The sequence below is a fragment of the Cygnus olor genome, chromosome 1 (genome assembly GCF_009769625.2).
Source record: "Cygnus olor isolate bCygOlo1 chromosome 1, bCygOlo1.pri.v2, whole genome shotgun sequence".
Classification (NCBI taxonomy): Eukaryota; Metazoa; Chordata; class Aves; order Anseriformes; family Anatidae; genus Cygnus; species Cygnus olor.
The window spans coordinates 140,962,388-140,981,140 of record NC_049169.1 but is presented as its reverse complement, the minus strand read 5'-3'; the positions used below and the strand labels follow the sequence as shown (position 1 = coordinate 140,981,140).

Sequence of the window (18,753 nt, the reverse complement as noted above, 5' to 3'; positions counted from 1 at the left end):
AGAGGGGACATGACCGTTTCTGTGCTGGGTCAGATAGCAGGAGCACGTCTTTTGGGGCCTGTCCGTGGTGTCATGCCATGATTTCACACTGGAAGGTGCATCCTGAGTATCCAAGGAGCTTTAAAACGAGGTGGCTTTGCTCCGGTGCCACCGCTTCCTTCAGAAGGCCTGGCCCCCATGGTGTTTTGATGACAGTCGGGGGTACTGAAGCCCTGCGGGCGCGCAGAGGTCCTATTTTCAGCTGCCTGTTTTGAGACGCGACCACTAGAGACGCGTCCAAGACCCTTTCTGAAGACCAGATCTGTAAATACACGCCAGCCCATCTGCCTGTCGGCTTTAGGGCCCCGGGGACGAGCCCCGACCGCCCTGCGGGCGCCGAAAGCCAGCGGGGCCGAGCCACCAGGCCTCGGCGCCCGGAGCCCGCCGGGGCCAGGCCAGGCGAGGCGGGGCGAGGCGAGCGGCGCCTCCGTCCCTCCCTGCTGCCTCCGCCCCGGGGCGGCCGGGAGCGGCGCTGCGGCTCCTCGGAGCGGGGCCGAGCCGGCCTCCGCCTTCCTTCCCTTCCTCCCCTTCCTCCCCATCCCCGCGGCGGGGCCGGGGCTTGCCGGCGGCGGGAGGAAATGGAGGCGGCGGGGCCAGGCGCAGGAGGAGGAGGAGGAAGAAGAGGAGGAGGCGGCAGCAGCTGAGCGGGGAGGCGCCGCCGCCCGCAGCCGGGCGGGGGGGATGCGGCGGCCGGGGCCGCCTCTCCGGGCCGCCGAGTGAGGCCGGTAAGTCGGGGCCGGGGTTGGGGAGAGGTGGGTGCCTCCCCCCCCGCCGCCCGGGAGGCGATTTTGGGGCGGCGGTGGTGGAGGGGAGGTGTGCAGGGCCGGCTGTGCGCTGCCTGGAGGAGGGAGAGGAGGAGACCCCGCTCCGTGGGCTCGGTGGAGGCTGCCCTCCTCGCCCACCCGGAAAGTTTGCTCCGGTCCAGCCTGCCTTCTGCTGGGGGCCCCGCTGCTGGGCTTGGCTCGCCCCGCGGCAGACCCCAGCCGTGCCCCAGAGCAGGCTCCCCACGCTTTTATCCCTCCCTCGGGGCAGCGAGGGGAGCCCCCAGCACCGTGCCAGGTGGGGAAGGCACAGTGCAGGGGAGACAGCGAGCACCGTGCATCCCAGCAGCGTGGTGCCTGCCACGTTGGACCTGCTGTCTGTCAGCCGTGGTGGCACGGGGCCCGCTTCTGAGCACCTCGGCACGGCCCGGCGTGGAGAAGGTGCCTCGACGGGCTGGCATCTGGGGAGCTGGCACGCTCCTTGGTGCCCAGCCTGCTCACGGGTGAGGTGGGTTGTGCGGCTCTTGCAGGGGCTGCTGCTCCTGTGGCGAGTTCGGTTCCTTCCTGCTGCCAGGTGGATCCCATGCGCTCAGCGAGGGCTCGGCTCTCCAGCAGTAGCGGTGAGAACAGACCGTGGGCCTGTTAATGCCAGCAAGGTGGTGGAAAGCCTTCGGAAAGAGTTGGCTTTCAAAAATGCCTGTTATAATGTGCGTTAGAACATCTGACAGCACCCCTCATTTTATCAAACGAGCAGGTGATAGGTTTTAGCCTAGATGTTTTTTTTAAAAGTATAAGAAATTGTCCAGATCTCTTCAGATAACAGAAAGGAGGCCTCGATGAAAGTGAATTGGGCATCCCAGCTAGCTGCTGTTTGTTCTTCATTACAAGTTGTGCTTTGGGTTAGAGCATTAGTCACGAGCTAATGGGCGAGCAGTTGGTAGTCGGAGGCTACTGGCGTGCTGCTGTCATTCGCTGTGCATGCAGAGACTGTCATGCCAGGGAGCCTCTGTCCAGGCAGCAAGAGCTGCAGAGCAGGGGCCTGTGCTTTGATTTTTGAAATTGTTTAACTCCTCTGCACTTTGTTCTGTCCTTCACGTGAAAAGCATCAGTCTTCCCCGAAGTCCTAGTGTTTTTTCCAGCTAACATTACTCTCAGACCGTGGGTCAAGCCTGCCACTCCGCGTCCTGTTCCTTGGTTCATGGCTGTGCGTATGTTTGCTATCACGTTTTTGCATGTTGCATGTGCTTTACTGAAACTGGCGTCTGGCTGGTATGAGGGAAATGTGCCAGCTTGGGTTTGAGCATGTTGCTTGGAGAAGGAAAGACAGAGTAATAGATGCAGAGAGAGTGGATTTTTGTGTGTGTTCCTAAAATATGGAATTGCAATTAGACTGAGAATCCTGTGTATTTCCTTGTGAGAAGATGGACTGAGACTTCAACAGCTTCCTTGCTTTTTCTACCTGCAAGGAAAAAATATTTTAGTTAATAGGAAGTTGAAGTCACATTTAGAAGCCAAAGGAAACGATTAAAGAGGAAAACCAGAAGCTAGTATGTGTTCACTAGAAAATAAGTAACAAGAGGCAAGAGAAAGGCAGTAAAATTGGAGGTATAGCAAGAAGTGATTACCATATGTAAAAATGATAAAGCTGTCTTTATTAGGGAAGGAGAAGCTAGAGAAAGGGAAACAACATAAATGCCTTCTTTTAGAAATGCTAATGGTCATTGAGTTTAAGTGAGAATAATGACCGAGTTACTTCTGTATATCATTTTGAATAGTTCTGCTTCTTGAGATAGATGTAGTTTTGTTTAGGATGCTGGCAGTGAGTACCAGTGCCAGCCATTGTAATTACGTTATGATAAATCCTCTGACAACACAGTGAATTTGGTTGTAGATTTGCTGTGTGCGTAAGTCGCTTAATACTTTCCTCTCGGCTCCAACGTCCTGAAGGATAATGATTGTGGTCGTTATGGATGTGCCTGCAGTTCTGTCCCCGTTCTGGTCTCTGAGCCTTGTCCACGAGGTAAATAACGCGATGCTCTCGAGTGTCTGGAGCACAGGGTCTGGCTGCAGGGTCCTGTGTGTGCTAACTGCTGTCGCTTCTCACGTCAGAACGCACTGAAACTGCTCTCCCCATGTCGTTTAGCACAGCTTCTTAGAAACCCAATACATAAATTACAGAAGGAGATACAAATCAGTATTTCTTACTGAATGGTGCGTATCCATCATCATTACAAAACTTGGCAGACTCGCAGGGATACTTCGAATGTTGTAGGCCCACTTCTGCCCCTTTTATGTAGAGCAGATGCAATGGGTTAGACAGGAGGGTCTGTCCCAGACCATTCGGCACGTCTCTGAAGAGCCAGCAGCTGATGGTTAGAAAGAGATTTTCCTTCTGCAGGCAGAGTGTTCTCTGCAAGCTCCTGTCAATCTGCTGCCTTGAAGATGGGTTAAGTAGTGTTTTGCATGTTGAATGGTTCTCGTGATATTAGTAGAGCTACCCAAAAAGTAAAAATGTCATTGCTACATTTTGTGCCCCGTCGCCTGATGTCTGCTTTGCATTTCTCTCTTACCTGTGGGAGTCGGTAAATTTCCCAAATCATTGTCATGTCTGAAAGCAAAGGTGGTAAGTTTTAGTGCTTGAACAGGAGACAGCAGATGTTGTGGCACGCTGGAAAAAGAGAACCTCTGAGACCTGGTGGTTTCCAGCAAGAATCTTTGGGCAACTTCGGCATTAGTGTAATGGTACAAAGAGAATGACTTTGAAAACGCTTTGCTGAACTGAGCTGGAAAGAGTCCGTGCTCTAGAACTCCTGTGGGATACGCCCATCCTGGCCAACAACTTTTGATGTTGAAGAATAAAGTGTCCAGGACATTGCATGCTTAGTTGATAACCAGGGAAATGCAGCAAAGAGTGGGAGATGACAATCATCATCCTCATGGAGGTCAAAGCACCAGTAACTGTCCAAAAGACAGTTCATCTATCTTTTTTACTTAAGTGTGGTGTTTTAAGAAGTTTTTAGAAATGAAACCTTAAAGGAAGGTGGAAATAAAGGGCCTTTCAAATCCAAACTGAAAAATACTGCTCTGAGAAAGTAAAAATAGGCCTGAATGCTGCCAGCCAAGCTAAAAACTGTGAGTTCTGTTTTTGTAATGGGAGATGCTCTGTTCTTTTCCTCCTCTCGCCCATTTCACTTACATCACTAGGTTCCCAAATCTGTTTTGAACTGCTTGCCTGTCTGCACAGGTTTTCAGCGTACCCTGAAGACGTTTCATTTCTGTCAGCTACAATGAGAACCCTTCTTGGAAGCGCTTGCATTGCTCGAAGGCAAAAGCTCCTTGGAAAAGCAATCAGCACCTGTAGCAGCAGTACTGATGTAGCAGGTGGACGCGTTGGAACAATGTCAAAATAGGCTTACTTCTGTTATTTAAGCCTTGTGGGAATGGGAAAGGTGCAACATGAGTATACAATCAAAAACTTAATACAGATTTTGCTCAGAAGCATTAACTAGCATGATTTTAGCTGGGAATGAATGAGGGCCTCACTTACTGTCTGGCGTTTCGCTCCAGTGGCTGTGCAGAAAGTGTGCTCACAAGACCATGCAGGTGTGCTTATCTTTGAAGCTGTGCATGGTTCCTTTAGGACTGAGTTTGATCCTATTGCTAGATGTGTGACTTTTTTTTTTTTTTTTTTTTAATTTGTGGCTACATGTACAAGTCTCACAAGACTCTTGTAAGAATCTCATTTTATGAGATTTTTGTTTCAAATCCTCTTTGGTGAAGTGTTGTTTTATTATCTGTATGCTCAAAAGGAAAAGTTCACTGACATTTGAACTTCCATCACCTGTGTTCAGCCTCTCAGGTGTCTTATCTCTCCAGCAACAACTGACACAGCAGTGCTTTATTTTTGCAAGATAAATATTCAGGCCTGATAAGCCTTAAGTTTTGGTAGGTAATGATGTTTGCTGTTAGATTTCTATTTTAATTAATTTCTTTTAAAGTTATGTAAGCTTAAATTTTGCAGTGGGGCTTTCATAGATGCTCAGTGTCAGCCCCAGTTCTTCCACAGATGTGTTGCCCATCAGAAGTTGATTATTCAGCGAAAGATGCAGCTTAAAATTATGCATTTGTCTTAATGGCCGGGACTTTATTTTGTAATTGGCTTCCTTTATATTGCTTCTTACTTTTTAACAATTAAAAAAAAAATTATAAGGGTTATGGTTTCTAAACTCCAGCTAAAAAGTACTGGGAGCACTCCAGCAAACGTACAAGCTGTGGGCGGTAGGCCATATACCACGTGCTTGCAATGCTGTGCTGTGTCCTCATCCTCCCTCTGCCTTGATTCAGTCAGTGCCTTTTGGTTCTTCGCGCACTAAATCTGCGGTCTGAGTTCTTTGGGTAGCCCTTCTTGAGCTCCTGGGGAGGTCATACCCATAATACTTGCGTGGATTCAGCTACGGGTAGTAGGCACTGCTGCAAGGAACCCCCTTCTGCTGGTTATGTGGATAATGCATGGTGGAAATCAAAAACTTTCCGGTTGATACTTTACTGGCAAAAAAAGGTGGCAAAACAATAAGAAACATTACTACCTTTAAATGTAGCAGCAGGTTAAGCTTAATAATACCAGTTTAAAACCCAGCCAAAAGAACAAAAAATAGGAGGTGAAATCTGCTGCTTTTGTTATGTTTTAGGACCCACGTATATAATTACAGATTTGTCATTTTGGTAATGGAAAGTGTTTTTCTGAAGTGGAACAAAAAGAATTAACGTGTCAATCTTTCCTCTTTCGAACAGGAAGCAGCAACTTTATATGGCTCATGTCTGACAACATGCACCACCAGTGGCTGCTGCTAGCTGCATGCTTTTGGGTGATATTCATGTTCATGGTTGCTAGCAAGTTTATCACATTGACTTTTAAAGACCCAGATGGTAAGTTCAAGTTTAATATTTGATGAGAAAGAGAAAACTGAATTAGCGGTTCAAACATATACTCTTTCTGTGCAAAGCAGTTCTCAGCACGTTCTCAGTGCTCTTCTTCAGTAGGATTGAGGACAGAACAGATAAATTTATAGAAATAGCAGTGCTGATACTCAATTTCTGCTTTTCTTGGTAGTAGTCTGCAGAACTAACAGCGGGTCTTTATTTTTTTTCCTTCATGGTTAAGAACAGAGGGGAACAGGTTTTGCAGTTCTGTCTTGTGAGGCCTACTTTTTCAAAAGTATTCAGTGTCAATATCTTCATCTACTAGGAGGAGAATTTGTGTACAAAACAGTGGTCAAAACTACCTGTTTAAAAATAAAGGAGTTTCTTAGGAATTAGAATCCCTTTCCCATGATACTGGTTTCTGTCCTCTTGATACTGCTTGTCCTGACACTTAGCCTAGCTACTTTCACCCTGATTCTTGCATTCAGTTTTATCCTCTGCTGTTTGACTGACAAACAGCTTATAGGCTTTTCCTTAGCATAAGTAGCCCAGCTGGTGTTAAGCTGGAGAGGAATTTAAGCCATTTGATGACACCACACAGTGTGTTACAGCTTTCTGTCTGTTGAGGAGCTTCTGTTAGGGGAAAAAAAAAAGTCCTGCAGGGAGTTTGTGATGAGGGTGATGACACAGCCTACATAGAGTCCTGAGAGATCTGTACTTCAGCATCTTCCTAAGATATGCCAAAAATGTGCAATTTTTGAAGCACTAGGATTACTCGTGTCATTTGTTTCATTGACTTGATAGCAGATAAACATGCGAGGTGTACCTTTTAAAATAGCATACCTCTGTGTGAAGGTTTATTCAGCAAGTCTTACAGATGAGAACTGTAGGCTAACTTCATGGATTTCCTCACTCCTGGCTGTGCTTGAGCCTTAGTACATCTGCAAACAAGCCAGTCTTATGTTATGTAGTTAAATGTTCCAGCATTTCATGCGATATCAACTCTTGTTTCTGAGCTTAGGTATTCTTGGAGTAGTTGTTTCCACCAGAAGTTGTCAGGGGAGCTAAAATGTACTTAAAAAAAATACTAGAGTACACCCTTTGCATTTTTTATGCTTTTTATTATCTGTCTTGCCATTTTTTATCTTTTTCATCTGTGCTGAATCCTCCTTCCTCTTCGAACAGCTCTCTGAGCAGAGACTCTAATTTCTTAAGCTCCAGTCCTGCAAGGGCATGACTGTGGTTAAGTGTATGTATGGAGATAGCAGCGTTTGTATTGGGACTGGTGAAGGGAAGTAAAGTGAATATACCAACAGAGTTTTGGAGGAAGTCTAAACAGGATGGCCAGGTCTGGAGGAACTCATAGACTGAATACAATGTGGCTTGTCAGAAATTTTCCTTATTTGAACATGTCTACTTAGGAGCTAGAACAAATCACAGGATATTATGAAGTAAGTCTGTGCATCCAAGCATTGGATACTAACCTTGCTCTCAGTTTTAACTTGCTTTTGTATCTGTGTCCTTAGTTAAAATCCAGTGTAGACACACTTGACTACTTCCTTAAAAAAGGGACATAGTGCATATTTTCTTGAGCATAAAACTGTAAGCCATCATAGATGCAGTTGAAGAAACTTTATTCATAAAAGAACAAACTATATGAAGGGAAAAGAAGTCTAGTATGGACAGAAATAAATTTTGAGGGAGAGATCATGTTCTTCTCCTTTGTGGTTAGGGAAAGCAGCTTCAAATTATTTTTGATCTCTCTGCGCTGTGTGAAATAAAGCTACGGTCTTCTGTTATTTTTTGGTTTCCCTGTAGCATGCCAACTGCAAAAGATGCAAGAGGTTTTTTCTTTACGTACTTTAATTTGGTCTCAAACTATTAGCTGCTCTAAAATAATTTAAAAAGAACCAGGGTATTATCTGAATTGTTTTTTTCCTTGTGGGAGTCTCTAAGGAAGGCCATCATCCAGTAATAAATGAAAAAGGGATCTTGTATTCTTAAGTGCTGGCTAGAGGTATCACTTAGAGCACCAAGGAAATAAAAGATGCTCCTTAATTATGCTTTTTTGTTGTTGTTAATGTCTAAGATTTTACAATAGATGAAACATACCTACTGATATAGGGGTGAGGAGAGCCCAAACCTGGTAAATTACATTTTTTTATTTGCATGTGCTGCAGGAAGCCTAGTGGAAAAATAAAAATCTTGTACTGTCACGTCCATATAGTTATTCATCTACCAAAGAATATTAAATTATCATATATTGGCACTTAAAACATATCCAAAACAAATTATTTTTTCCTGATATTTGGGTTTATGATTTCAGTTTCTCTGTATGCAGTTTGCTTTAAATAGACCAAAATAAAATACAATGGTCATGTTTCTTTGATGAAACTAAATTAAAGTTGCATCCAAAACTCCCCTAGAGCACATACTTTAAAATATTCATAGCCTGTCTCATGTCTTCTCTAGTACCTTTCTGTTTGGAAACAAATCCTAATGTTTTGTATACTTAGTGCAGAAAGTGTTGTTCCATTGTGTTAGCTGTAAAACAGAAACAGTTCCCCCTCCCCTCCCTCTGTAATGCTCTTATCTCTCCTCCTTCTTTAGGCTATGGTGCCAAGCAAGAGCCATTAATACTGACAGCTGTGACAAAAGTGGAGGAGGCACACAAGCCAGAGGAAGAACGTTGGCCTGAAGAATTCCAGGTGCATACCGTTGAGATAAGGGCTACATGTATAAGGAGTGGGAGGAAAGAAGGATTAAGTAAGGGCTTCCTGTGGTTAAAGGAATTGCTGGTCAGGAATTATTATTCGGACTGTTTTATTTACACAGAACCAACAGAATTCATTTCAGCTTCACAAAGCTAGTTTTTTACGGTGACTTTCAATCTTGTTTTGTCAGAATGATTCAACTTAATGTGTTTCCATTTCTAGGAGAAAATAGTTACGCTGCTACTTTATCAAGTCAGGACAGTCATTTTTTGCTAGCCTTTCTTATATAATGGCCCAGTCTTGGGTTACCTGTAGTCTGCCTTGTTATAGCCATCAGGTTTGTGGTTCTCGAGGGAAAGCCTGTGTCTTGCCTCTTCTTTTAGTTCCTTTTGGTTCTTTGCCCAATCTCTGATTCTTTTTAACAGACTCCATTTCTTCTTCATATTTTGCGCTTCACATCTCAGAGTTTGTCCAAAGTAGAACATGACTACAATAGCATTCAATACAAATTGATCCAGGTGCACAGTTCTGTGCTTTCAGAAATAAAGCAGAACAAACGTGGTACATGCTAACTCACAAGGAAACTCTGAAAATTCTGTATGCAAATGTGAGCTAGTTGCATGGGGGGCTAAGGCCAATTTATTTTTGCCATTGGTTAATTAAGTCAACTAGGGTTTAGAGTATTTTTGTGATGTAGCATGAAAGATGCTACAAAGATGGTCTCTCTATAAGCATGGCACTTTTTGTTTTCTTATGTGAAAAAATGAAATATAAGTTATCCTCAAAAACATTTGGGAGAAAGGCTTTTTTCAGTTGAAAAGCTGGCAGATCTGTGTAGCAAGTTTTAATATCTTCCTTTACTTGAATGGAAGAGGATAATAAGGCTTCTGGATCCAAAACTATTCCCTCTTGACTTCCTGACAGCATGAAACATAGAACAATAATACTAATTCTGGTCATATGCAAAAGGAATTGCTTTGACAGATAGGCAATCTGTCAGGCTGTTCAGATTATGTCCTGAGCAGGGAATATCGGGGAGGAGTAGCAAACAAAAAGCAGGATAAGATATTTCTTATGAAGAATTGGGACAAAAAGTAAAATCATCCCTTTTTCGTGTGTTGCTTGGACACTGTATCCAAAAGACTGTTTGTATGAAGACGTGAATGACAAAGCTTGGATATAATGACTTAGTCAAATGCTTCTTAAATTTACCTGGGTAACAATGAAGTTCCCACAGCACAGTGAATGTCTGGGAGTTATTTGTGAAAATGAGACAGAAAAAATTATATCATTTTACAGTATATCTTTTTAACATCATACTTACTGCAAAAGGTAGTGGCATTTAAGTAAGGAAGTTATGAAAGTGAAGAACAGTTTGACACCATAATGTGCTGTGCTATGCCAAAACTGTAAGTGAATTTTCCTTGCGTGTTAAATTTTGGCCCATTTCTAAATGCTCCTTCTCTCCAGCTGGCAAATTAGGTCAAAGCAAAAGTAGATTTTTTTTTTTACCCCTTCCTACTCACATGGAAGCACCATAAAACTAGAAAATTCGCATTTAGCAAAGTTCATGAAACCAGTATTCTCCAGCTTTGAGAGGAGCACTGTGGAAAAAAAGAAAACAGGTAACTTGAACCAAGTTGCTGAATGTCTGTAATGTTTGCTCTCTTTTCATGGCTTATCAGAGTAAAATTCAGCTAACTTCATTCATCTATTAAAGATGCTATACTCGTGCTTAAAGATGAGTCTGGTGCAACTGACAGACTTTAAAAGGGTACTATCTGGGTAGTTGGTTTGTTTTTCTGTGCTCAAACAGGGTTTAAAACAAACAAAGAAACAACACTTCCACCCCCGCACACACAAAAAAGGAAACCACATTATTGACAGTGTACGTTCTGTTTTTCTGAAGACAATTTTAACTCTCTCCTTTACCAGATCCAATTCTGTAAATCAGGTAGTGGAAAGTGAAGATTTTTTTCAACATAAATTTTAAATTTCACATCATATGTTAATCAAACAAGTTTATTCCTTCTCTCTCCCTATTAACTGTGAGGCAGAGGGGTTGTGGTTGTAATCACAATTCCTGTTTTAGTCTCAAAAAAGTGGGGTGTGTCAAACAGGTCATCCATTTTGGCATAAGCGGAATGCTGCATGTTTTTTGCATTTGCCACAGTAAGTGCTGATGCTTGTTGTGTGAATTTTTGTCCACTTAATTTTGTTGCAGGTTGGGTAAGTGAAAACCCTGGATGCCTGCAGATGCTAGAAAACAACACAGAACTTTTATCCTAAACACTTCTGTCCCAGACGGAAGGATTAGCAGCCTGAAGCCCCACCTCCTCAGAGATTAAAGCATAATTTCTGTGGAAAGTAATGGTTCTGTCTACTTGTACCAACCCCTTAGAAGTTTTCTTACTTTCTGTTGAAACTTTGGGGGAGTTCCAGTCTTTGGTCAAGGCAAAGACTGGAATAAGACCCAGCTGCTCTGCAAAGAACTTTAAGTTGTATGGAAAAGCTCTTACTACTTCCCACTACTATTTAGTGGCTTATTTGTACCAATATCTACAGCAGCAGCACAGGAGGGAAACAGTGCTACTCCTTTAGTTAATAGCCAGTCATGTTTTTATTATGAGCCTGGGAGTCATTAGGATGCATAGTTTGGAGATTCTTATGCCTTAGAATTTGATCTGAAAACTAAACTTCTACACTTTTTTTCTCTTTCTCTATTTTATAAAGCCAACTGGAAAAGCTTTTACTGGAAATCTGATACGCCAACCCCTGGTTCATATGGAAAGGCTTGAGCTTCTCCGGAATGTCTGCAGAGACGCTGCATTGAGAAATCTCTCTCACACTGCAGTTTCCAAATTCGTCTTGGACCGAATATTTGTGTGTGACAAGCACAAGATCCTGTTTTGTCAGACACCGAAAGTGGGCAACACTCAGTGGAAAAAAGTCTTGATCGTTTTAAATGGTATCTACTCAGCTGTGGGTGTGTGGGTTTCTCTGCGGAGGAGGAAGGAGCAGAATTGGTCCAACTGGGACAAGATTAAAATGGATTCTTTCTGCTTTTCTGTACACTGATACTTGATTTTAGCTGCTCATTCTTCACAGTTGCTTCTAGACCTTTCAAAACATCTCTTAAAGAAAATAAACCTGCTCTTTCTGTGGAAAAAAATTTATTGTTTGGCTCAAAAGTGTTTTGAGGCATAAGAGAGTACTCATATGCATGTGGTAGGTAGAATGGTTGTATTAGAAGGGGTGGTACTAATTTAAAGAATGTGAAATAAGTAAATTAAAGGTATCACAATTCCCTAACCAATAATAATACAAAGTCTCAGACTTGAACCTGCCAACTTATAACTGTAGTTTATTTAAGCACGAGGAAGGCTAGTTAAAATTGAGCAGCCACTTTAGGTCTGTAGTGCTGAAATCCTATGTATGTGCAATCACTGAGCCATCATATGAGTTAGGAGACTGATGTGTTTAAGGATATGACGTTGTCAGCATAGGTATGTTATGAAAGACTGAAAGAAGGAGTAAAGGGACTGGTGTGTTTGAACAGCAATCTGTGAGGTGATTACTGCTATCTGCCTGCAGCCTAGCACACTCTTCTGGTAGCATGGCGTGCCAATGCAAATAACTCATTTCCTCAGGGTTTTCTACTGCGCCACTGTGTGCACACAAGCTTAAAGTGATCATATTTAATATAACACACCATTTTTTGACATAGGAGATCATCTTGCTTGTCTGCACCAGGACTGCGACCTTCCTACGTATAGCCGGGTCAGTTGGGGCCCTTCTGTGGTTTTGCAGGTGGCATAGCTCAGCAAGATGTGGGTAAAACCTGAACACAGTAAACACATCTTGTTACAAGAACCCCAAGAACAGCCACCTCTGCACTTATGTTCTTGTATTTTCTTTACCATGTGTGAGGTGGTTCACACATCAAGGAGGAAATAGTCACAAACTGGCAAAGGAGCTGTGTCCCTCAGGATAACTTTTGGAGTAAGGAGTATGTCTCTAAAGACTTGAATATTAATTTCAATCTTGATACATGGATTGGAGATGAAAATCCAGAAGAGGTATGGATGCACCTAGGTATGCACATGTATCTTAAATGCCTATGAAAGCCACACTTGAAGAAAATACTTAGTATGAAACTAGTATGAGTACATTAGAAATACCTACTCTTATTGGAATTTAACGGAGGTAACATGCAAAGAATTGCTCAGGACAGGTAGGGTTTTTTAGCTGTGTTCAGTGGAGGATAACTCATGTCTTACCAGCAGGATACCTTTCACCTTGGGGTTCCTGGTTCTGGCATATTGGATAGTGATAGAAAATTTTCTGTGTAAACACTGGTTTCTTCTGACTTGAGCTTCCAGTGTGCTAGTATCTGCTGATGAAGACTACTGCTGCAATTGTTCAGACTTCTTCCTCTTTGGGTAGTTTTTCCACAGACAGAATTGATACTTGATGGGGAATGCTTTGCATCCTAAAAGTGGTATTTTGAGGTTCAGGATGGAGAAACGCATCTGTGGCACTGTGGGGAAGCTAATTCTGATACTGCTCGTACTGAACCTCAGCTCTGGATGAGTATAAGCGTTCAGTTTCTGAGGATGTCTAATCTGACATCTGTTGTGCACATGTAATTCCCATAGAGTACCAAAAAATATAATTAGAAAAATGTAATAAAATACTGCCCCCTCCTCCACCCCCAATTAGAAAACTGAGAATCTGAGTGGTGTGGATTATTCACTGCAGTTCTGACTACCCCTAAGATTTTTATTGAAACTTTAATTATCTGCATTACGCCTGCGGTAAGAGCATTGGAACAGGGAATGCCATAGAGGCTTTTACCTGAAGAGCTTGTTTTGTTTCAGCCTGTTCTCGCTGCAGGTTGATACTCTGAATTGGTGCTGTTGTCTGAAGGCTTATTTCTGATGCCAAGCATCCACATGAGATACTTCTCAAGGTCATAATAACTTCAAGGATCAGGATCTTAAAATTAATGCGTTAGAATTTAGTGACGTTATTTTTCTTGTCAGCTTATGTGCTTGAAAAAAATGAGTATCTGGAGGCTTTCTGTTGTTAATTTTGGTGCTTTTTAATCTGTGTAATGTTGTATGATTGGAATTTTTGTTTGAGTACAGTGTAGTCATTAAAGGAACTTCATGGATCCTGACAGCAAAGTGCTTTTGTGTTGACACAGTTCCAAAAGCAGCCCACAGCATTTATTTTTTGCTGGTGGTGGAAACTGAGCCAAAAATCCGGTTGCTTCTTTGGAGTTAATTCTCAAAGTCTTACTCTGTACGTGTGGGCAGAGGGAAAGGGTGGGGGGACAGTGAGTGGGGGGCTCTAGGCTTAGGTATAATTGCTGATTAAATATTTGTAACGTGTTTCTGAGGGTTTTCAAGCCACATGGTCTTGGATCTTTATGTCACGTGCCCTTAAGAATTTTAACAGTTTTCAGCTTTACAGTCAGAATCTCTTATCATTTAACAGTTTTAAATATAGTAACCATAAACACTGAAAATACAGGAAACAGATAAACCAAAGAGCTATCTGCCAAAGGCATGCTTGCTTGTGCTCACTCTTTTTCCCCCTCCCTTGAAATACTCTTGCTCTCTCTCTTCCATTTGTCTAGGAGCATATTCTTCCATAGAAGACATCCCAGAAAATATTGTACACGATCATGAGAAGAATGGCCTTCCACGCTTGTCCTCCTTCAGTGACTCTGAAATTAAAAAACGGTAAGAGCTGGCTTCCCAGGGAGGTGGCAGGGATTTGGATTCATAGGTGGGATGAACAGTCACTAGGACAGTTAAGTTCACACGTGGAATTGAGGACAGGGTTTCTGTTCTGCCACTTGTATTTTTCTTTTATCCTCTTAAATGTTACCGGAACAACCTCGACCTCGCTACTGGCTTTGAAGGGGAACACCAACATTGTTGTTGATGTAGTTAAGCAATCCAGCCAACTCCCTCTGGATATAGTCTGTAGTTCAGCACATACCTAGTTGTTGCTTAATTCACCTTCAGAGGGGGGAAGGGTTTAGTGAGAAGTTCCACCCGAACACTTTTAGAGCAAATCTTGGCTCTTAACATGTAGAATTGTCATTGCAGTCAGATTGACTTGCCAGAACTGAGCTGGATAGGTTTAAAAAGTTATTGCTCCTTAGCCTGAGAGTATTGTCCTTTCAGCTGAAACATTTTATCTTCCTTTTTGAGTGCTTGTAGTTCTTCTCAGAGCAGAAAAAAATACTTCTCTGCAGTAGAACCTTCTAAATTATTTTGGCTAGATTTTTGACTCTGTCTACTCTCATCTCTAGTAGAGCCTGTTCCATAAATAATCCCCACAAGGTGTTACAGCATGGAGAGAACAGGAAGCAAGTTGACAGTGGACGTTTGTAAGGTTGTGCTTGCATGGTTGTTGTGTATATTGAGCCATTCTGAAGAGTTAGCACCTTCTACATGAGGTGTCAGCTATTATTAGAGCTCCATGGTGTTGATGATCTCGTGTTGTTGATCTAGTTTGCTCACCTCTACTCTTGCCTGGTTAGGATTAAGTCAGGAGAACTTGAAGATTGAGTCGAGTGCCTGTTGAAGCTGGAAAGTGTCCCTTCACTTACTTCAGTGAGGACTGTGCTTTAAATCTCCTTTCCCTGCTATTTACTGAAATGAACTTTTGGTTTTGGTTTACTCCTACAGATAATCTCTGATTACAGAATCTTACAGTTCAGTGGCGTCACAACAAAATGTGAAATTCTGTTGAAAACTGTTGTTCTCATTAAAATAATGTTATCAGACATTATTGAAATCATGATGAAACTTCAAATATATTTTTGTTTTACTGAAGCAGTGATTTGTCTAACTACCTGCCATTGAAAAATGCAACCCTCTGTTGCATTTAGCTGCAGAACCACTTTTTCTATGTCATTGTGTGTATTTTGCTTTTCATTTTGAGCTTAATCTCATGACATTAAATACCTTGAATTCAGAGCTTTCAGCATCACAGATTTGGTCTCCTGTTTATATGGGTTGAGATAAACTTAGCTCCCCCAGTTTGAATAAAACATGAAAACTAGGAAGCACTGTTTACACTTTGTACTGTATACAAAAACTGTTAGTTAAAAATACAGAAGTCCTATTGGTTATATTATTGATTGACTGTGCAAGTGGTATAAGATTTATATTGTGTTCTCTGTGGTCGGAGTTTACATATGGTTTATAAGTCATTGTTAAACACTTCCTACATTTCTTTAATTACTCGATTTCTGATTTATTTTTTTCTTCCTCTCTTTAGACTGAATTTATACTTCAAGTTTTTTATCGTTAGAGATCCATTTGAAAGACTTATCTCTGCATTTAAAGACAAATTTGTGCACAATCCTCGTTTTGAACCTTGGTACCGGCATGAAATTGCTCCTGGCATCATTCGTAAGTACAGAAAGAATCGCACAGAGACCAAAGGGCTGCAGTTCGAGGATTTTGTGCGCTATCTGGGCGACCCTAATCACCGCTGGCTGGACGTTCAGTTTGGCGATCACATCATTCACTGGGTAACATACGTGGAACTTTGTGCCCCCTGTGAGATTACGTACAGTGTGATTGGACACCATGAAACCTTGGAGGACGATGCTCCATACATCTTGAAAGCAGCTGGCATAGACCATCTGGTGTCGTACCCCACGATCCCACCAGGCATCACAGTGTACAACAGAACAAAAGTAGAGCGGTATTTTTCAGGAATTAGCAAGAGGGACATAAGACGCCTCTATGCTCGCTTTGAAGGTGATTTTAAACTCTTTGGTTATCGGGAGCCAGATTTCTTGCTTAACTGACACCTGGGATAAGCTCCGGAGAAGCATCTAATGGATTAATCTAAACCTGGGTGAATACCAGCTGCAACACTGACAGAGCTGAGAATGACCATTTTGTTTTCTAGCTTTTTGATGTTGCTCCATTTTTCAGTGAGATATTTGTCATATGAACAATTCGGGGCTTATAGTTGTTGTTTACTGACCGTATTTTCAATATGTGACATTGCAATCTGTTAGGAATGAAGTCTGTTATCTAAAATACAGAATTCTACTTCTTCCCTCTTTTCCTCCAGAAAAAAAAAAGAGGAAGATTGAATGGGTTATGATCTTCCCCCTCCCTCTACCAGAGAGAATGCAATTTAAAAAATGTTGCGAAGTATTTATAAAGATGGCAATTTCACTGTAGGTTAGCTCTGACATGTGGGTGAACTTGATGATTCATGCTCATGAGAAAGGCATGTAGTCCCATGAGCTATGAAAATTAAAGGCCAGTACAGGACTAAAAATTGATTGAATGCTTTACAAGTAAAATCATCTAGGTTCTGTCATGTGGCTGCTATAATAATAGTAATGCTGATCCAATCCCATTTTTGTTTGTCACAAAATGAACCTGATTTGACTGAAGCTTCAGAACTGTTCAAAAAGGGGCTGGTTGCATAGCCAGTTGTCTTTGTATTTTTGTCAAGTGTTTACTGTACTTACTACTGGTCTGATGAGTCTCATAATTCTACTTTTGATTTTCAAAGTACTGTTTAAATCCCAGCTGTGTAAATTATCTGAGAACACCAGATGCAAGTGGAACATAGAAGAAATACAAAACTGTTAGGGAAACTTTAGGGAAAATTAATTTAAAATAAAGAATTAATTTTATTTGTGGGAGTACATTTAGAAATCGAAGACGATTTCTAAACATCACACGCTTTAACTTATTTTGTCTTCTAACAGTTAAGATTAATAAGGAAGCCACAAAAGCAGGATACCCTGTAGAAGAGCTGCTAGAGTTACTTGGATTAATGATCTACCTTTTTCTCATATCCTGCCTTGCTCAGTGTTCAGTACCTTAGAGAACAGAAAATTTCTTTCTGAAAACTCATCTCCCTACTGCTGAAGGAGGCAGGATTTGAATCCTTGTTTTTTTCCAATGATTCACTGTCGTGGTGACCTGGGTTAAAAATGCCCACCATTTGTGTTACCGATAGGTGCGGTGGCAACTTGCCAGGAGTTTGAGTGTCACTGAAATTTCTGTACACATTTTATACATTTAAAAAAAAAAAAAAGAGAAAACCAGACCTGTATGAATGCAGCCATAATATTTGCCTGTGCTTGCACTGTGTCTGGTAAAGAGGAGTCTTGTGTTTGAGTTCACCAGCAATAAAAATCACTGTGCTGCCGCCTCATCCTGCAGTACATGGGAGGGACCACATACCTGAATTACAGGCACTGGTCTGTCACAAGTGTGCATGTGAGCTTTTGTTTCAAAAATCTTGGTCCTAAAGGATTACCTTTCAGATCAGTATAACATTGAAGGCTAGAAAAGCTAGTGGTGGTCCGTGCTGGGGCATCTGCTCTTGAATCCAGCCACAGTATGTCTTCGATAGCTCCCTCTGTCAACACGAGGAAGCATCCTGCACTTGTGGAAAAGGAAGGCTGTGGCAAACTGATGTGCTCTGCTATCCACAAAAACGAAGCCGTGTTGTAGCTGGATGTGAGTTCAGAGACATCTCGACAGACTAATTGAAATAAGGGAGACTCATTGACCGAGCATCATTAGCAAGAGAATAGTCCAAGGTGGCATAACCGGAAGGTGAGATTTTCTTGTTTTATTTTTTGAAAAAGAAGCAGCAGTTACAGTGCCCTAACTTGTTAGTTCTTAACCAATGATAAAAAGATGTTAACAGCTCCAGGTTTTTTTGTTTTCCTTAATACGGGAGCTTAGCAAAATGTATTGTTAAATGCATTTTGGAGCTAATGAGCTGATTGATTACCTCTCTGCCGATTTAAAATGTAACAGTGTGAATAATGTATAGTGAATTCAGGCCTTAAAGTTTAATTCTAATAAAGATAAAAGTAGAATTGTTTTCCTCTGAAAGCATAAGCTACTGATCACACAGAACACAGTTGTATCTGGTTTTATTTTCTTTGGTAAGTTACTTAATGTATCAGTTGCTTAAAAATTGCGGGTGGAAAGTGCTAGGTAAGTATTAAGTCACATTTTTTTCTAATGACTTTTTCTGAGTTGAATTCTCTGGGGCCTCTGACAGCAAATGTGGCAGAGCTCCATATGATACAGCAAGCTCTGGCAAAATGTCCTGTGCACTGCTCCCCCCGGATCTGTGCTCCTTTGCTTTTCAGGCTGGCCCTGGCATGCTCCTCACCTTTTCTTCAGTTCAGACATGAACTTTCTCCTATCCGTGGTACCCTCCCAAGCTATATTTTATTTCTAGAAGCAGTTGTGGGTTTGTTGTTTTTTTTTCTCATGTGGCTGAAGTGATTAGTCAGG

General features: G+C 42.0%; 1 protein-coding gene across 7 annotated transcripts; it reads left to right on the top strand.

Moving 5' to 3' along the window:
- The first annotated feature begins 615 nt into the window (after positions 1-615).
- Positions 616-17,513, top strand: CHST10 (carbohydrate sulfotransferase 10). Of its 7 annotated transcripts, none has more exons than XM_040535824.1 (6): positions 616-764; positions 5,592-5,726; positions 8,331-8,428; positions 11,168-11,402; positions 14,079-14,184; positions 15,737-17,513. In XM_040535824.1, exons 2-6 carry the CDS (start codon positions 5,615-5,617, stop codon positions 16,272-16,274), a joined length of 1,089 nt encoding a protein of 362 aa, XP_040391758.1. In that variant the 5' UTR covers positions 616-764; positions 5,592-5,614; the 3' UTR covers positions 16,275-17,513. The 7 variants fall into 7 exon arrangements, with proteins under 7 accessions (XP_040391758.1, XP_040391718.1, XP_040391739.1 ...); XM_040535784.1 differs by lacking the exon at positions 616-764 and adding an exon at positions 986-1,308; XM_040535805.1 differs by lacking the exon at positions 616-764 and adding an exon at positions 2,801-2,820.
- The last annotated feature ends 1,240 nt before the right edge of the window (positions 17,514-18,753 follow it).